This window comes from Rhinolophus sinicus, linkage group LG03 (genome assembly GCF_036562045.2).
Source record: "Rhinolophus sinicus isolate RSC01 linkage group LG03, ASM3656204v1, whole genome shotgun sequence".
Lineage (NCBI taxonomy): Eukaryota > Metazoa > Chordata > Mammalia > Chiroptera > Rhinolophidae > Rhinolophus > Rhinolophus sinicus.
Window position 1 is genome coordinate 27,015,703 of NC_133753.1, and position 17,566 is coordinate 27,033,268.

At 44.9% G+C, this 17,566-nt stretch overlaps 1 protein-coding gene across 1 annotated transcript in view; it reads right to left on the reverse strand.

The window, feature by feature from the left end:
* The window catches only part of TTC9 (tetratricopeptide repeat domain 9), a 36,031-nt gene extending 18,904 nt beyond the window's left edge, over positions 1-17,127 (reverse strand). Inside the window, exon 1 of the mRNA XM_019733343.2 lies at positions 16,281-17,127. Within this exon, the coding sequence (XP_019588902.2) occupies positions 16,281-17,127 (847 nt within the window). The remainder of the gene's footprint in view (positions 1-16,280) is intronic.
* Between the last annotated feature and the right edge of the window lie 439 nt (positions 17,128-17,566).

The following is a 17,566-nucleotide window of genomic DNA, read 5'->3' on the forward strand; positions in this document are numbered from 1 at the left end:
CTATAATACTGATACTGATACTATCCACGGATCTTATTCAGATTTCCCCGGCTTTACTTGTACGTGTATGTGTGTGTATTTAGTTATATACCATTTTATCACATATGTAGGTTCCTGTCTACCTCCAAAGTTAAGTTAAAGAACAGTTCCATCCCAGAAGGAGCCCTCCTGTTACTCTTTTATAACTACATACATATCCCTCCTATGTCCCCACTTCCTCTCACCCCTAATCTGTTCTCTATTTCTAGAATTTTGACATTTCAAAGCATTATATAAGTTGAATCAGACAGTTTGAAGTGTTTTGGAATTGGCTCTTTTTCACTCAGCATAATTCCCCTGAGATGCATTCAAGTTGTTGCATGGATCAGTAGTTCATTCCTTTTCACTGCTGAGTAGTATTCCATGGTATGGATATACTATAGTTTGTTTGACCATTTATCACTTGAAGGACATCTGGGCTGTTTCCAGTTTTGGATTACTACTATGAATAATGCTGCTAGGAACAGTCACAGGCAGCTTTCATTTCTCTAGGATAAATGCCCACGTGTGCAATTCCTGGGTCATAAGGGAAAGTATTCATTCTCTCACCATTTAAGTATGATGCTAGTTTTAGTTTTTTTGTAGATGCTCTTTATCAAGTTCGGGCACTTTTCCTCTACTTCTAATTTGCTGAGAAATTGTCTTTCTATTACCTGTGAATTATAGCACACGCCCACCTAACGGTAATGCTTTCACAGAACATGTTAAGTAGCCTTTTCCCAATGAAATCAGACCTACAGGTACGATCAGGCAGTGGACCCTTTAGTTTTCCAAAGAATAAAATTATTTTCCACATCCACATACTCAGATCAGGAGATACCTAACATTGCAGTTATCACTGAAACATGTCTTCTTCACCATCCTAGACACACATCTGTAGGTCATCTTCAAATCCCCACACAACAAAACCACATTATAGTGATTCACACATATTGGGTGCTCAGTAAGTAGCAATTCCTAATATTAGGATAGTGTTTTATAATTACAACTCACCTGACCCTCATAGTGACTCTGGGAAATAGGTATTAGCCCTACTTCCAGAAGCTTCCAAGGGCTTGAGGAAGTTAAGTGACTTGCTTGCTGAGGCCATTTGACTTGTAGGGAAAGAATCAGCGTTGTCTAAGCACAAGGCCTATGTTGGTTCCACTCCTGCAGAGCTGGTGGTAACGATTGGAAACCTGGATTCACTGGTCTTTAACAATCTTTTCCAAATCTAAAGCATGGAAAAGCTATGACAAGAGGAGGATGGCAGTGTCATTGTTCATGTCACATTTGCCTTGCCTGGCGCCCAGGCAGTGGGAGAAAGAATTCTCCCACTTCTGCTATTGCTCTGCATACTACCAGGAGTCATTTGGCTTTATCTAGTGGGCTGAATCTCCTCCGATTCCAATCACTTTAATTTCTGACCTATTTTTCCAATCTAGCATAGCACATGCTTGCACTTGACTCGAACAAGCATTGCCAAGTGTTTTTGTTTTCTCTGTTTTAGCAACACTGTCCTTGGAGATCTCTGCTTTTCACCATTCCCAAGCTGCTCTTTGTTTTCTCACCCTTTGAATTCTTCCCTTCGATGCCCCCAGCATTCAAGGGCTGATTGAACAAGGGCTGTCGTACCACTCTCACCATCATGGAACAATCCTGGGCAGAGGCTCTTATTGAACTTATTTAATATGGATCCATCATCCCGGCCTGTGCCTGGAGCTTTGGGAGGAAAATGGGGCGCATTCAAAAGATGTTGATATCTTCAATGACTTTATATTCTTATTCATCCTTCATTGGCCAGTCCTGAGCTTTCAAAGTGGCAGGTAAAAGAGCTAAGGTGAAACAGCAATCTGAAAATCTGATAAGCTAAAGGCTTATACTGACAGTCTTTTAAGGGATATCTGGATCTACTCAAGGGAGTTGTAATGCCAAAGCCTGAGGTCACCTCAGTTTTTTGGTGCCTCTCGCATGCCACTGTTCGTGAGGGAAGGCACAGACCTGGGCATCCTGGCAGCACACTTACAAGTGATCCTATCCAGGCTCTCACTGCAGTTGACACAGAGAAAGACGGGAATAGTAGGAAAAAGGTGAGACAGGACTATTTTTGTTGGAGTCTTCACTAACACCCCTTTCTTGGGTTGGAAATGGGACTTTGAAGGGGCCAGTTGGGCCATTTGGAATGTAATAATGAGTATATGCCCAGAAATATTCAGAATAAATCCACTGCCTGATTTGATCTTTTTTCCTTGTTGGCTCTGGCCAAGGACACACGTCATGCCATTGGCAGGAATTCTGTGCCAGGATGGAGGAGAATCTCAGAAGCCAAAATTCCATCCTGTTCTTTTTTGTACTTTAAAGAATACCTCTCCTGTTCGGATCACCTCTCCCGCCATTTCTCCGTGACTCCAGCAATAGCTTTCCTGTTCCCGCTGCCTCTCTCAGCATCCCTCTATGACACCAGACCAGTTTTGTCACCAGTTTTGTTTGGGGATAAGTTAGTTAACAGGCACATATAGCAGAAAAAGCACTTCCATGGCCTTCGTGGCAGCACTGTGTGATATAGCAAAGTGTTAGAAATAACCTAAATATCCATCAGTAGGAGAATGGATAAACATTTGTGCAGTACAACCTGAATCTTGTGAAAAATAGGGGTGAGAGAGAGAGAGAGAGAGAGAGAGAGAGAGAGAATACGAATGAAGAGTTATAATAGTAGGCATCAGAGTTTCTCTTCAGGAAGAAATTACCTTATCTTATTTTTAGAATATCCTCATCAACTGCTTCAGTGAGGAAGGGGAAGCTTTGAGATCAGGAAAATCAGGTAAATGAAAAGATGAAAAGATGGCCAAACTGCTCTGAATATGAAATGACAGTAATTTGATAATCAGAGAACCTAAGATGTGGAAAAGGACTAGAAGGGAAAAAAGTCTGAGAAGCATGGTAGGTAGTTGGAACCAGTCACAAAAGGTAGAAAGAGGTCAATTAAGAAATTCCTGGTAGTCTGATAGCCAAATCAGTTTTAGGAAAAACAATTTTGAATATTCAGCTTTTGAGGTGTAAACTCCTCCTGTATCCTGTACCATTCAGTAAAATCTGATACGACTATACAGCCTGATGTGGTGGTATCAGGGGTCATGGAAGGAAAGCAGCAACAAAGGGAAGTAGAACTGGCCCTTGGTTGACACCCCTGTGGGGGCAGAGGGGAAGGAGGGAGACCTGGGCTTTCCAGCAGTGGCCCCAGCACATATGAGACAAACCCCTTCTTTTACAAATAATCTGGAGAAAGGCAGACGTTGACGTGGGCTGGCTGGTATGTTTTACACATACATGTTTATATGCACAACAGAGGAAGCCTGGGAGGACATAAACCCAAAGAGGAAAGAGTGGGCATCTTGGGGTCATGGATGACAAGCGAGTTTTAGTTTTTTCTTTGAATTTCATTTATTTTCAATTATCGTCTATAATTACGATGTTTTCATGTTGTAATTAGAAAACTATTTTAAAAAATCATCCTGGCCATTCCATCTTCAAAGAGGGAAGAAAGGTGCGGATCAGGCTTCTGAGGGTTTCCTGAGCAGAAAGCACTGCCTGTTCATGGGGTACCACCTTGGAGAAACCTAGGCTCATGAGGGGACATTACAGTGGAGGAGTGCCTAGTAGGGGGGAATTAAAAGGATGGCCCAAGGGACACACCTGCTAGTGCTTTCGTGCTCAGGGTGCCTGGTCAAGCCAGGGGCTTTCCTCATCTGACACCAAGAAGGAGCTCAGTAAGCTGGCACCAGCACGAGGCATAAGAGGGGCAGACAGAGCAGGCATGAGGCTGCCAGCCTAGCAGCCTTTCCCTCAGATGCCTCCCTCTCACAGAGGTCTTGCCTTCCTCTATTTCCCCTTCTGACCAGTCAGCTTTCTTGCCTATTAAGCTCCCCAGGGAACCCAACTGATCACAGCATGTATTCTCTCTTCCTGGCAACTCCTTATTCTCTGCTCTCACACTCTGAACTGGTCTGACATGTGAAAGAGCCCGAAGTTCTTTCACTGCTAGTTCAGTTCAAATAAAGGGTCAGAAAACCCTGGGGCAGATTAAAAAAAAAAAAGTGGCAGAGAGCAGAGGCTGTCTGAGGCTTCTTCACTTACACAATTTCAGGCCAGAGACATTGCTGCCTAGAAGCCAGCAGTTTCTAAGTGTTTCCTGGACTGACCTGATCCTGAGAAGTTACAAATAGGCACAAATCCCTGACCCAAGGGTTCTGTGTTCTGCTGGAGCTCAGCTGCCCTTCAGAGGAAGCCTGATGGGTCACTTGTTCACTCAGCCTCCCGGGCCCAGCAATGCATCAGGTAGCAAAAACCCACACTGAAGGCTGTTGGTTCACACCTTGCTCACCCTCCCCTGCCCCGTAGCCACTTAGGGAGGTGAAACTTCCCTGACCCCTCTCTTGCCCTCCTCTGTGTACTCACTTGCTTCCCATATTCCCCCATAGCTTTTTTTTTTTTCCTTCCCATCACATACTTTCCTGTCTTAGTACCTACCAGAGTAGGAGTTAGATTTACATATAACCGTCATTTAGTAAGCAAGCATCTGTTATGTGCCAGGCACTGTGCTAGGCATGTGTGCATATATCGTTTAATTTCACTCGCCATCACAATCCTTTGTGGTGCCTATTATTACTTTCTCGCTGTCATGGAATTACTTCCTTGCTGTCATGGAAACAGAAGGTCATAGAGCTTGGGACCTGTCCAAGGCTAATGGAGGAGTCGATGGGAAGTCAGGATTCAAACCCAGATGCTTTTATGTTATGTAAAGTTCTTTTCCATTAGGCCACATTGCCCTGCAGGTTTCCTGGGGATATAGGTCCGCTGCCTGTCTGTTCCTCTGTGTGCTCTCTCTTCCCTTCTGTCCTCACTGGCACACACAGGGATACAGCCCTCTCCTTATATAGGTTTGAGGGACGTGTTCACACAAGTTCCCAAGACCCAGTGATTTCCACAACGTGGGGTGGCGGGTCCATTTGAGAAAGGCGCTCGGTTCTGACTCAGCATGAGCAATAGGCCCAGAATCATATCCCAAAATGCTCACTCCTTAGGGATCTCCAGAAAGAGAGGCCGAGGGGAGGAGGGGGCTGGAGGGCCTTCAAAATCCTAGATGATTCAATACTTCTAAAAGGAGACTTGAAGGGCATCTGACCCAACGCCCACTGTTTACATATGGGGAGACTGAGGCTTAGAGTGATATGACTGGCCCAAAATCACAGAGCAAGTTAGCAGCAGAATCTGAGCTAGCATCCTGGTTTCTACTGCCTCATGCCATGTTTTGAGGAGAACAGAAAGGATTTAGCTTTGGGTCGTGAGGAGTCAGGGCAAGCGTCCAATAAAGATTCTACGAATGAGTGAGTTTCCTTCTGATGCTCTGGCTGCTATGTCTGAGCCACCGATGGGCAGGATTTCCTAGACTCAGGGGCCAACAAAAATCTTGGACACTGTGCACCCATACCATCTCTTTGTTAACACCAGTGGCATCTCACTAACGTTTAGGACCAGGTTATATCACGGACTCTGACCCAACTTTCTTCCCCATCTCACCAGCAGATTCAAACTGTCACTAACATGCTACTGAGTCCAGAAGGGTGTCCTTCTACTGTGGGGTACCAAGCTGCCAGGACCTAGCCCTGTGTGTGGATTGGGATGGTGGGCACTGCAGAAAGGGGCATGAGTCCTCTGACGGGATATTAAGAGAAAGTTTGGGGCTTGGGATAACTTTGCTTGACATCTTTGGCATTAGTATCAAACAAGGATAGACACGCATTGGTAATATCCCAAATGGCACTAACAATTATGTTTATAAGGTGGTTTTTCTTCAAGAAAATAAAAGGAAAGAAAAACTAATTTCTCTGCACAGATAATTCTGTCATCATTTTTCTTGAAATATAAAAGCAATAACACATGGTTAGAAAAATCAAACACTACAGATTTAAAATAAAAAGTTAAAAAAGACATGGAGGAACCTCAAATGCATATTACTCAGTGAAAGAAGCCAATCTGACAAGGCTACGTACTGTATGATTCCAACTCCATGGCATACTGGAAAAGGCAAAACTATGGAGAACAGTAAAAAGAAAAATCAGTGTTTGCCAGGCGTTGGGGGTGGAGGAAAAGAGATGAACAGACAGAGCATGGAGGATTTTTATGACAGTGAAAACACTCTGTATGATACCCTAGTGATGGATACATGTCATACATTTGTCTAAATCCATAGAATGTGAAAGCCCTAATGTTAACCATGGACTTTGAGTGATTACGATGTGTCATTGTAGGTTCCTCAGTTGTGACAAATGTACCACTGTGGTGGGGACGTTGATAACGGGGAGGCTGAGCATGTGTGGGGGAAGGGAGTATATAAGAAATATCTCTACCTTCACCTCAATTTTGTTGTGAGCCTTAAAATGGTCTAGAAACAATAAAGTCTTAATAATAACAAAAGACAGTCTCTTTCACCAATTCCTCTGCCTAGTATCTTTTTCAAGTAAAGTTAAGAGCTTTACTTGTAAGATTTCAGATAATTTTGAACGCAAACACTTTTATGCTAGTTTGTATCTTTTTTCTGTACACAAGGGAATCACATTAAACACTGTTCTGCATTCTGACTCTATGTATAATAACAGATTTTGGAGACTGGCCTATATCAGCACACACAGAATTATCCCATTCTTTGTAAGGGCCACATAGTTCATAAAGAATGGCATGGAGAATTTTTCTTTTTTCCTTCATTCCTTCCTTCCTCCCTCCCCCTGCCTCCCTCCATCTTTCCCTCCCTCCTTTCCTTAAAGCAAGGCAGATTGCCACATGCAGTGTCTCATTTGGATGTGTCTGGGGTCTTGGAAGCTTAACTACCCTACGTTCTCCTACAAATGGACTTTGAGAGTTTGTTTGGAGGCTCTAGCAGGAGAGCACAGCTCCTCGTGTACCCTTGACCCAAGATGACCCTCCTCTTCCACCCAGTGAGTAGCTTCAGGAGGGACTCCCATGGGGCGGGGAGGGAGGCAGGGCACACCCGCCTAGCCAGCCAGAACAGCCTAGTCACCACTGGTGATCAATGGGGTGACAGATGTCGCAGCCAGACTGCCTTCACATGCAGAGACAATTTTTCTTTTAAGAGCTGTAAAGGACCTTTGAGATCTTGGAATCCAACCCTAGGTTTTTATAAATCAGAAAACTGGCCCAAGAGGTTAAATTCCTTGACCCAAGGCACCTGGCAGATTAGAGACAGAACTTGTAGTCCAAGTCCCTGTCCAGCAAGCCACACTTCCTCTATGTTCTTAAAGATGGGAACATTTGAAGAAATGGAGGAAATCTTAGCCTTCAAAGAACACCCCACACCCCATACATGAGCCTCATCAGATTCTCTCTTTCTCTCTCTCTTAATTAACAAGTGCTGTTTTGGTGAACTATGAAGCAGCCTGCATTTGGGGAACCCTCTTAGTGTTTGTGTTTGAAATTACATGGGACAGTCAATGTCGATAGATATTTAATACAGAAAGCAGGTATCAAGAGAGTTTTCCTAGTAGATACTATTCAAATATCCCTTTTATCTTAAAATTGTTAGAATTAGAAGTGAGAATTTCCTTCATTGGGCAGATCCCACTTCTTTTTTTCCCTCCTACATCTCCCCGCCCACTTAAAATGATAATTTACATTTTTAATATTTTGTAGTTTACAAAGTACATTCATATACATATCTTCTTGGTCCTTGCCCTAACCCTATGAGTTAGGCTGGCATGAGTATACCCATTTAATCAGTGAGGAAACTCAAGGTCAGAGATCTTGTGATCAGATTAAGTTCAAATAGTGAGGTTAAGTAGTGAATGTGCCATCAGCTATAATGTGGGACTACCTCCATTAGTGTTCCACTAGACATAGGGCCAGCTAGTCAGTTTAGTGCTGCATTTGGGGATTTTTGTTTTTGTTTCCTGAGAGATGAGGTTTTTGGCCCACCAGGAAAGAATACAACATCAGCCAGTCATAAAAACACAAACTAAAAAATAAGTATGACCTTCCAGGATGTCAGCGGAGCCAATGTTCCATGCCATACGGAATAATAGTGTCCAACTTCATTTGGCACTTAAACTGGAACTTATTTCAAATGATGGTATCATCACTTTCATCACATTAAAAACGTCCTTGTCTGAGGTAACGCATTTGGACAACTCCAGATGTTACTCTTCTGGTGGGTCATTTCCCTCATTGTCCACCGAGCGGATACTGAAATAGTAATGGCCGAAATGAACTTCTACTCTTAACGTTTCCACTTCAATTTCTCAAAATCTTTGAACTGGAATTCACACACTCTGGCCTAGAAAAAAGGAGGAGGTATGAGTGGGGCTTCGGTAGCCTCTAAGCTCATTAGAAATTATGACTCACCAGTTCCTCACTCCTCTCTGTCCGTACAAATTCAGGTCACCTTCCTAGTGACATAGGACCTAGGGAAACTATGACCTGGTTATAGAACACGGGACAATTTCCCTTTAATCACCCAGGATGGTCATAGAATGGGAATCCTGATCACACAAGGCACAATCACAGGAAAAGGATATTTTATGTACAGAAAACAAGACTGGAGGATGGGCAAGCAACTTGCCCTAAAAATGTCAGGGTTTGTCCTTGTTACAGTGATGAGATGTATTCCATGTTGCTTCAAAGGGTAGATAGAATATGGAAGGATCGATAGAAATTTCAAGGAGGCAAATTTTAGTACTTAAGGAAGAAACTATTAAACATGGAGGATATTGGGTGAATGGTTAGGACTATAGGCTTTGGAATTACAGAACTGACAGATGAGAAATCCCAGTTTGCCACATAATATGTGGCCATGGGCAAGTGACTCAACTGTTCTAAGCTTGAGCTTTCTGTCTCACAAAGTTGTATAGATCAAATAAAGGCAGAGACATTGTTCTTCATGTTTACTCCTGCATACTCAGCCCCCAAGCCCAGAGTCTAGCACATATTAGGTGCTCAATATAGTGGAATGATTGAATTTATTGGATCCTTAATATAAGACAGATGCTGGGATAAGCATTTTAATTTATTTCAAACACATTCACCCAACATCTATTGGGTGCCATGAATTGGGCTCATCCTGGTAGTCTTTACTGCCATTATTGTTACTGTGAAAATTAACAAAAGAGATCTCAACTAAAACTGGAAATGGGAAGGCCTGTAAAGAAAGCACTTATACCCTACCACTTGTCAATTATTCCAAATAGAAAGACATCAATTACAGACCCCCAACAGGAAAAAACATACCTTGTACTCCCAAACAGGAAGTGCAGCTACTTTACTACTCTAGCGGGAGGAAGATTTTCCTCTTGCCCAGCAACAAGCCCAGCCAAGGAAATACTGCAGCTCAGACAATGAGAAGCTGTTGTCACCTGAACTCTTACTTTCCTCCAGTGAAGTTTGATTTTTCTCTTTCTGATAAGTTTCTTGTCTTACCCTCCTTTTTGTAAAAGCCTTCCATCCTGTGTAACCCCTCGAAGTATCTCTCTGCTTGCTAGATGAGATGCTGCCCGATTCATGAACTGTTTCATAAAGCCAATTAGATCTTTACAGTTACTGTTTATTAACATTATTATTATTATTATATTGTCGTTTTGTGGTGGTGGTGGTTGTTAAATGAGTCACTTTAGGTGGTGGTGAGTACCTTTACTGTTGGACATGCCTAAGTTCATGCTGGATGACAAGTTGGTCATGTTGAAAAGGAAATTCATACACCTGTAAGGGATGGGGTTATACCCAAATCTGAAATTATAATTCTGATTTTACATAACTCTTGAGCTAGCTAGTTAGCACCACTTCTCAGTTTTATTCTTTACACACAGAAACACTGTGGAAGGGAAACATTTGCCCCGTAAGCTTCCTCTGTGTAAATCTAGCCATAACATGAGTACTCTTTAAAGTCCTTTATTCAAAAAGGGCAAGAAGGTCCACATGAATACATTTCAACCTAGAATTCTTCTAGTTCAAGTCAAACCTCCTTGGCACTACACATCCTGCTTCCTTTTCAAAAATATTTGGGAACTATGATTTTGAGTCATACTAGATATGGCACCATTTTATTGCTGATATGATATGTATGTATAAAAGAAAGATAATGAGCTTTATACTGCTAATGAATAATTTCAAGGTCATATGAACATCACCAGCAAGGCTAAACTCCTTTAATCTTCTATAGCATTATTTTTGGCTTTTTTGTGTTTGGTGCCATTTTCTGTGCTCGAACTTGTGGTTGCTCCTATGTGGTTGGGACTGGAAAACACTAATCATCGTGGTGAAAATGGAAAACTCTGTTCCCAGCATGTACATCAGACTTCCCAAAGCCAAACACCTGGGAAGTGGGAAATTGCTGGTTGATTTGTCGAAACATGTGGTTTTCATCCTAGCTGTTTGGAGTAGGCACAGCCTGGTGGTGAACGAGAACAGCTGGAAGGAGAGAAGTTCCCATCTGGAGGGCACTCACAACCTGCAAAGCTCTGGGCTGCTCTGCATCTTGCCTTTCCTGTCTGCACTGCAACCGAATCCCCTTGCCTTTGATGGGGCACTCCCAGGTATTCAGCTGTAGGGCCTCTGACTTCGACATGTCCCAAAGAGGTTCTGGCCAAGAGCCATCCAACTCATTTCCCTTGGAGGTAAAGAGCTTCAGAATCTACTTTAGAAACTCTGCCCAGAATCTAAATTCAGAATGTTCTTTTCTTGAAAGCATTCTGTAAGTTTCAAGTCTCATCTCCTTTTTTGGAAGATGGTCTTTGAAGCATTTACAGGCTTAAGATTTATTGGCCAGGGTGCTGTGCAAGCAATAGCCTCAGATGGACAATGGCTTGGGCAGTCAAGTTCTCCCATTCAGATGGCAAGAAATTGGCTGAGGATCTTAGTATGAGGCCCCTGTTCTTTCCCCTTCCTTTGGCCAGTTTGTACCCCAATACTCATCTTCTGGCACCAGGTTCCCAGTTATCTCTAGCTCTTGACTTCCTTTTCACCACTGAGTTCTTGCATTTGTAATGCATCCATCTTTATGCTTGGTTCTTTGGTTCCACACCAATTTCTGTTGAGTACCCTTTGTCTTAGAATCTGCCTTAGAGTCTATATCTAATTTTGTCTACTTTAGATGTATCCACCTAATCATCTTCTGGTGTCCCATTGAGGGCTGGCTTCAAGGGTGGGCAACTTATGTAGTCACATAGGACCCATGCACAGAAGCACCCTGTATTTAGCTTAATGCTCTGCTATTACCTTTTTGAAATTCTTAATTATTTTATCTCTGAAATTGTGTTTTGTAAGTGAAGTCTGATGGGACAATGGAGCATAAACATGAGCAGAAGAGATAGGCAAATCATTCTTTGCAGCCCCACTCACATATAGCAGTCACAATGCCCCATGAGCACATAATTCCAGTGCATGAGAGTTCAACAAGACCAAACTCGAGTATAAGGTAAGTATGAGTTTGTTAGGTCTATAAGTAAGCAGACATGCTGACAGCCCCAACAGACTATGCTTTCCATTCAATCCAGAAGTTGCTTCAAATGCAGAAAGAAAGCAATAGTATTCTAAGAAACACAAATGACCTAGTAACCCTTTCCTACTTATGTTACTTCCTGTAGTAGCCAACCATTTAGGCTGAAAACGATGACATAGAAAGAAAGACTAGGGCAACCTATAATTTCTTTTCTTTTCCTTACTCATCAGAAAGCCAAGTTTGGTAGAAAGTGTGCATATAAAGAAGCAAAATCAAAACAATTGAGTTTGTTTTGTTAGCATTTCCACTGTTCTAGTAAGAATAAACTACATATGCATGTATAAGCTACAAAAAGTGAATCGTGCAATTTATATGATTCCATATGCAAATTAAGTGCTGTTTTATTTCCATTAAAAGTGGCATTGCACAATATAAAGATGAACATTAAAATTCATGCCAATAATTTAAAATTTTAATTTTCTTGTAATGACATTAAATAGCAAATAAAACATCACATAAAAACATCATATAAAGTCGAGAGAGAGAGATCATGAAAGAAAGAAAGAAAGAAAGAAAGAAAGAAAGAAAGAAAGAAAGAAAGAAAGAAAGCTTTATCTTTTAAGATCTTTAATGACATTTCACCCCTGCTTTTTGAACAAGGAGCCCCACAGTTTCATTCATTCTGCACTAGACCCCACAAATTATGTAGCTGCCCTGGTCCCAAGGCTTCAAGACATGTCCACAAGCACTGATAAAACTGGTTCCTATTCCAGTGTGACTTCTTTAGGCCTTGTCACACCCCTGTCCTGGGCTTCAAGTTGGGACCGATGGATATTATCTGCCCCTTTGGTAAAATAAACAAAAAATTTCCCCAGCATAGCTCGAAATGCATGGGAAAATGGAGATAAAATGACGACGTGGTCGGAGCTCATCCAAAGTCACAGGGCATGTCAGGGATATAGAGGCATGACCTGGCTCTCATCTTGCCTTTGGATGCAATACCATGGCCTGTCTGCACCCATCTCCACTGCTGGCATTTGAGTCTCAAACATCATTTTAAAATACCAACAAAGTCATTATGTGTTGTAACCTTTTGATCATACCCCAGGTGAGGCCACCACTGCCTCACAGGAACAGATGTAGAGCCAAAGGCTCTGCCCTTGAAGAGGTTCGGCACAAAACATTCCAAGGCCCCAGGGGAGTCCTGTGTCTTGTTCAAGGTCAACAGGAGTTGATCAACAGGCCAATACACGCTTCCTTGGTAAGGATCAGATTCTTACATCTCCCCAGGCAAGTCAGACTATCTTTTCTAGTCATTGTATCAAAATCGTTAGAAATTCTGAAGGAACAGGGTGCCTCCCATCTCTTTCCTTGAATTTGTTAGAGAATAAGACTTGTAAAACCAAGTCCAGATATCTTGTGCCACTGGCCAGATCCCTACTAATCAGAAGAAACCCTAAGCCGAAGGGACCACAACTGTGGGCACTTTGCAAATTGCCTGCATGCCCTTCACATGATGCCCTCAAGTCATCCAAATGGATTTTTAGACTAACATCTCTTAGCACATTCCAGCTGCCCCTTTGCTATTCTCTCGGAGCCTTCCATGCAGAGTCCAAGGGTCCACTGAATCCAGGTTTCCTTCAGAAGCCTTTTGTTTAGTGCTGAGCTGCCCTTAGTAACGCAGCTTATTCCTTTAGCTACTGCTGGGCTAGTCCAAATTCCTTCTAAGTCCCAGAGCTCCCGTTCTATGCACAGCTGTGTAGAAGAAGGACAGGTCCTTGAGAGGACATCTTCAGCCTGCTCCTGCCTGCAGCCTGCTGGGCTGCTCAGCTGGCACTGCAGCCCCAATGGAAGGGTCACTTGCCTTTCTGACAGAATGAACTTGCAGTTGTTGTCTCCTTCCTTTTGGCAGGCACAAGAGGGAAAGGATATCTTATGGGCCACACTGCACTGTTCTGGTTCTCACAAAATGACAGTGATCATCTTTCCTTCCCTTTCCATCAAATGATAATTGTAAACACACATTGAAAAATTTTATGGTGCCATTTAAGATAATCGTCACAAAAATATTTTAATGAAATGTACAATGTTTCTGATAGATTGGTACGTAGAAATAAAAGCAGGATACTGGAGGGCCTTTGCTTTGTAAAGAGTTTACATTTATGTACAGAAAAAAATACAGGAAGGAAATATATCACAATTGATTTCTTTAGGTGGTGGGGTTAAAAGTAATTTTCTATTTTCTTCTATAAACTTTTTGGTACTTTCTAGTAAAAGAAAATGCATTATTTAGGTATGTATTACTTTTACAATCCAACAAGAAAGGATACTTTTCTACTTGCTAGGATTTCTAACCGATTTTATGCATTGTCTAAAAGGAAACCAACGTTGGGCTTCTACTTCTCCAGGTGACTTCTATGTGGATCCTTTCTCTCAGTTGAATTTTCTGTACAGGATACAGATTTGGCTTTGATAAGACTGTTCACCTTGTAATTACTCTTCTTTTTTTTAATGTGAAACTTGACAATATTTGAAAATAGCCCTACGGAGCCTTGAATGAAGGTGCTTTATTTCTTTCTCCTGGTTACCAGGGCTGAGAACTCCCAACAGAATTTTCCAAGTAGTACAAGGGCCCTGGAGCCTACCTGAGACGACTCCAGGGACACAGAGGTCTAGAGGATGCTGACTTTGTGCATGAAGCTGTGATGACAAGAACATTGACTTTGGAGTTGAATGGTTCTAGAACCTTGGGGTTTTTTTCTCTGCAAAACTGATGATCGTATTCTTTATATTGAGTTGTTTTAAATATTAAAAAATACAATGTATGTAGAGGGCCTAGCACAGTGCACACAGTAAATTATTAATATTAGTGGTGAGCACTAGAGAAGGCAGTAGAGGGGGAAATCTGTTATTGTTACTCTCCATTCTCTCAGCTCTGAAGTTTTCCAAAGTGTGTGGGTGGCTGAGGCGGGGGTCGAAAGTGGAGGAGCTGTCCAGATCTTAGCCCCCGCCCGCCCTGACTGGGCTGGCCTGACCAAGGACACACATCTTTGGTTTCACTATAGAAATGTAACCACTTCTGGGGTAAAAGACAGGCAGTGCTAGCCACAGGATGGCAGCCAAAAGCATGGGGTGAGGGGCAATCCCAGAATGCCCATGGATAATACTAAATATAAGACTCCATTACCACTCTGAAATCGCCCCATTAGCGATCCAGAGAGCTTCTTCCCCCACCCAAGGCCACTCTGCCCTTTAACTATTAATCAGGCATAACTGAGTATGCCAGAGACTTACAGGAAATAAAGGGAATCAAACTGTACATTGTGAGGGATTGAAATATTCCATCTTTGCTAAGCTACTACTTTATCTGCTGCCGTTATTACTAGTAGTACTGCTATCTGTACCACCATTTCTACAACTGCTACTACTATTACTACTAATTAAGTTTGTAAACTACCATTTTTTAAGTGCCTGGGTTTTGCCTGATGACAGATGATACTGGACATGGCATTACCGAAAAGCAGTGGTAGGCTGGCACTAGAGATCTCAAAGGGAACAGAACACATCTGCACTTTGGAACAGAGCAAAATTATCGATATTTTTTTCATCCCCCAACTGCTTGGGCCCCAGCCACACCCAGTCACTCTTCCAAACCTACTCAGCTCCAACTGTCCATGGCTAATTTAGGCAACTTCAAGGGTTAGGGATTAGGAGTAATGGCCTTTTGTTTGGTTAGAGGAACTGGACCATGCCCAAACCCCACCAAATAGGGTGGGGGAAGAGGAGGGAATGCTTTTAATAGGGGATATAAGGCCATTGCCTCTCCCACCTTCTCACAGGACTGGCCCTGGTAAGACCCAGACTCTTCCTTTTTTAGAGACTTTAAATTTTCCTGTGCCAAAGTCAAATTTGTAGAAATGTCTGATTTTGCCCTCAATCCCCAAAGTGAACTCTGGAATGTATACCTCATCTTCTCATCCCAGTAGAAAGGCTCCCTTTCCTCACATCTAGCGGACAGCTGGTGTGAGGACCAATGCTACCCAGAGTGAGAAGGAGGCAGGGAGGAGAGCAGGAATGTAGCACAGCTCCGGCCCAACCATGAACTAGGCTCCCTTTGAGATCACTCTCTTCACCTGGCAACCGAGCCCCAGCAGAGCTTAGAGAGAAGAAAGTGGCACTTTGGAATCCATTTTGCTCAAGATGCTGAAGGCATTATGGCAAACTGCTCTTTCCTACTGGGGCCAAGTGAACTTGGGGAAAAACCTTACCCATAGGGATACAGTCAGTTGGGAAGAAGATGAGGGCCAGCTCTGGAGCCAGAGATACCTGCGGAGAGCAGTAACTGGGCATGCAGTGGGTGCGGGTGGCCCACCCAGGCGCTGCTTCCCGCATTGGACCCAGGTCCACTGGGGATTGATAGTAGCAGCAGTCGCCGCCAGGCCAGCTGGGTCTCCTCCTGTCTGCCCAGTTATTCATAGGTGAGATTTACGATGGATGCGGGGGAAGGGACGCGGGATGACAACGAGTTTTGGAAGGTATAACGCTAAAAAGTCACACTTTTCCCAAAGCGTCCCCCTCCCAGGTTCTCCTTCCCAGACCAGCACGGTCCCAGCAGGGAGTATGCATCGCGGGCTCGCCGCAGCGGGCGGCTGTGACCCGGAGTCCGGAGCTGGGGAATGGGGACCCGCGCCGGGCAGGAGGCGGGGAGGGCCGGGGGAGGAGGGGCCGGGTGCGCGGCGCGGCGCGGCGCGGCGCAGCTCACCTGCCAGGCTGTTGTAGCAGTCGATCTCGATGGCTTCCACTGTCTTGCTCTGCTCCTCCGAGAGGCGGCCAGGGTTGGAGGCCCCGGCCGGGGAGGCCGCGCGCGAGTCCCGCTCCTGTTCCCCGGGGGCGGGCTGCAGCCCCTTCAGCTCCAGCAACGCCCGGTGATATTTGCCGATGGCTTCGCGGAATTTCTTGTCCTTGTAGCACTGCGCTCCTTGGTTCTTGAACTCGTGCGCGCGCCGGATAAACTCGGCGGGCTCGGCCGCCGCCCCAGCCTGGCCCCGCGCCGGGGCCCCTCCACCGCCGCCCGGGACGCACAGAGGCGGCGGCGGCCGCTGCGCCTCGCCTGCCACCGGTGGGCTCGGGTTCCCTTTGGTCCCCGCCGCCGAGCCCTTCCTCTCCATTCGGCCGCCGCCCGGCGCCCAGCGCGCGCCGCGATCCTGCCGCCGCCGCGCCCTCTCGGGTTTAAAAGCGGCGGGCGCCTGCCCGGCGTCTAGCAAGCTCGGCCGCGGCCGTGACACCCCGCGGCGGTCTGTCGCCCCGCACTCCCATTCTCCTCGCCAGCTGCAGGAGGCTGCTCTCTCCTCCTCCTCCTCCGATTGCCTTCCCCTCCTTCCCTCCCTCCTTCCCTCCCCCACTCCCGCGCTGCCCGCCCTCCTCCTCGCCCTCCTCCCTTCCCGCAACCTGCGGGGGGTGGCGACCTGGCCCTCGGGCGCTCTGAGGCTAGCGGAATGGGGGACCGCGAGCCTGATTGCGGTGGCGGGGATTGTCGCTGACCCGGAAGAAGCTTGGCTCGCCTGAAGGAGGGGAGGATTAATGACAAAGACGGGCCCGTCCTTTCCCATTCAATCCAGCCCAGGGAGACGCGCCTCGTCTGAAAGAGACGAATGGAGGAAGAAGAGGTGTGTGTGTATCTGTGTGTGTGTGTGTGTGTGTGTGTGTGTGTGTGTGTGTGTGTGTGTGTAGGGAGCTGGGGACGAATGGAGGAAGGGGTGTGTGTCTGTGTGCCTGTGTGCGTGTCTGTGTGTTTAGGGAGTCGGGAGGCCAGCGACGAAATGCATGCAGACTCACCCTCAATAGATTTCTTAGAAACTAAAAAGAAAGGTGCGGTGGGGGAGCAAGGGGCGTAGGCACAAGCTATAGCTTTTGTTCTTTGCAGTAAGGCATTAATATTTTTAAGGTGGCAGGGCCTCTTTTGTGAATCCAGGTTGTCGGTGAGGTGCGTCTCCGTGTGTGGCCGCCGGGGCACCCAGAATACAGTGCATTTCAGCGTGTGGGGCGTTG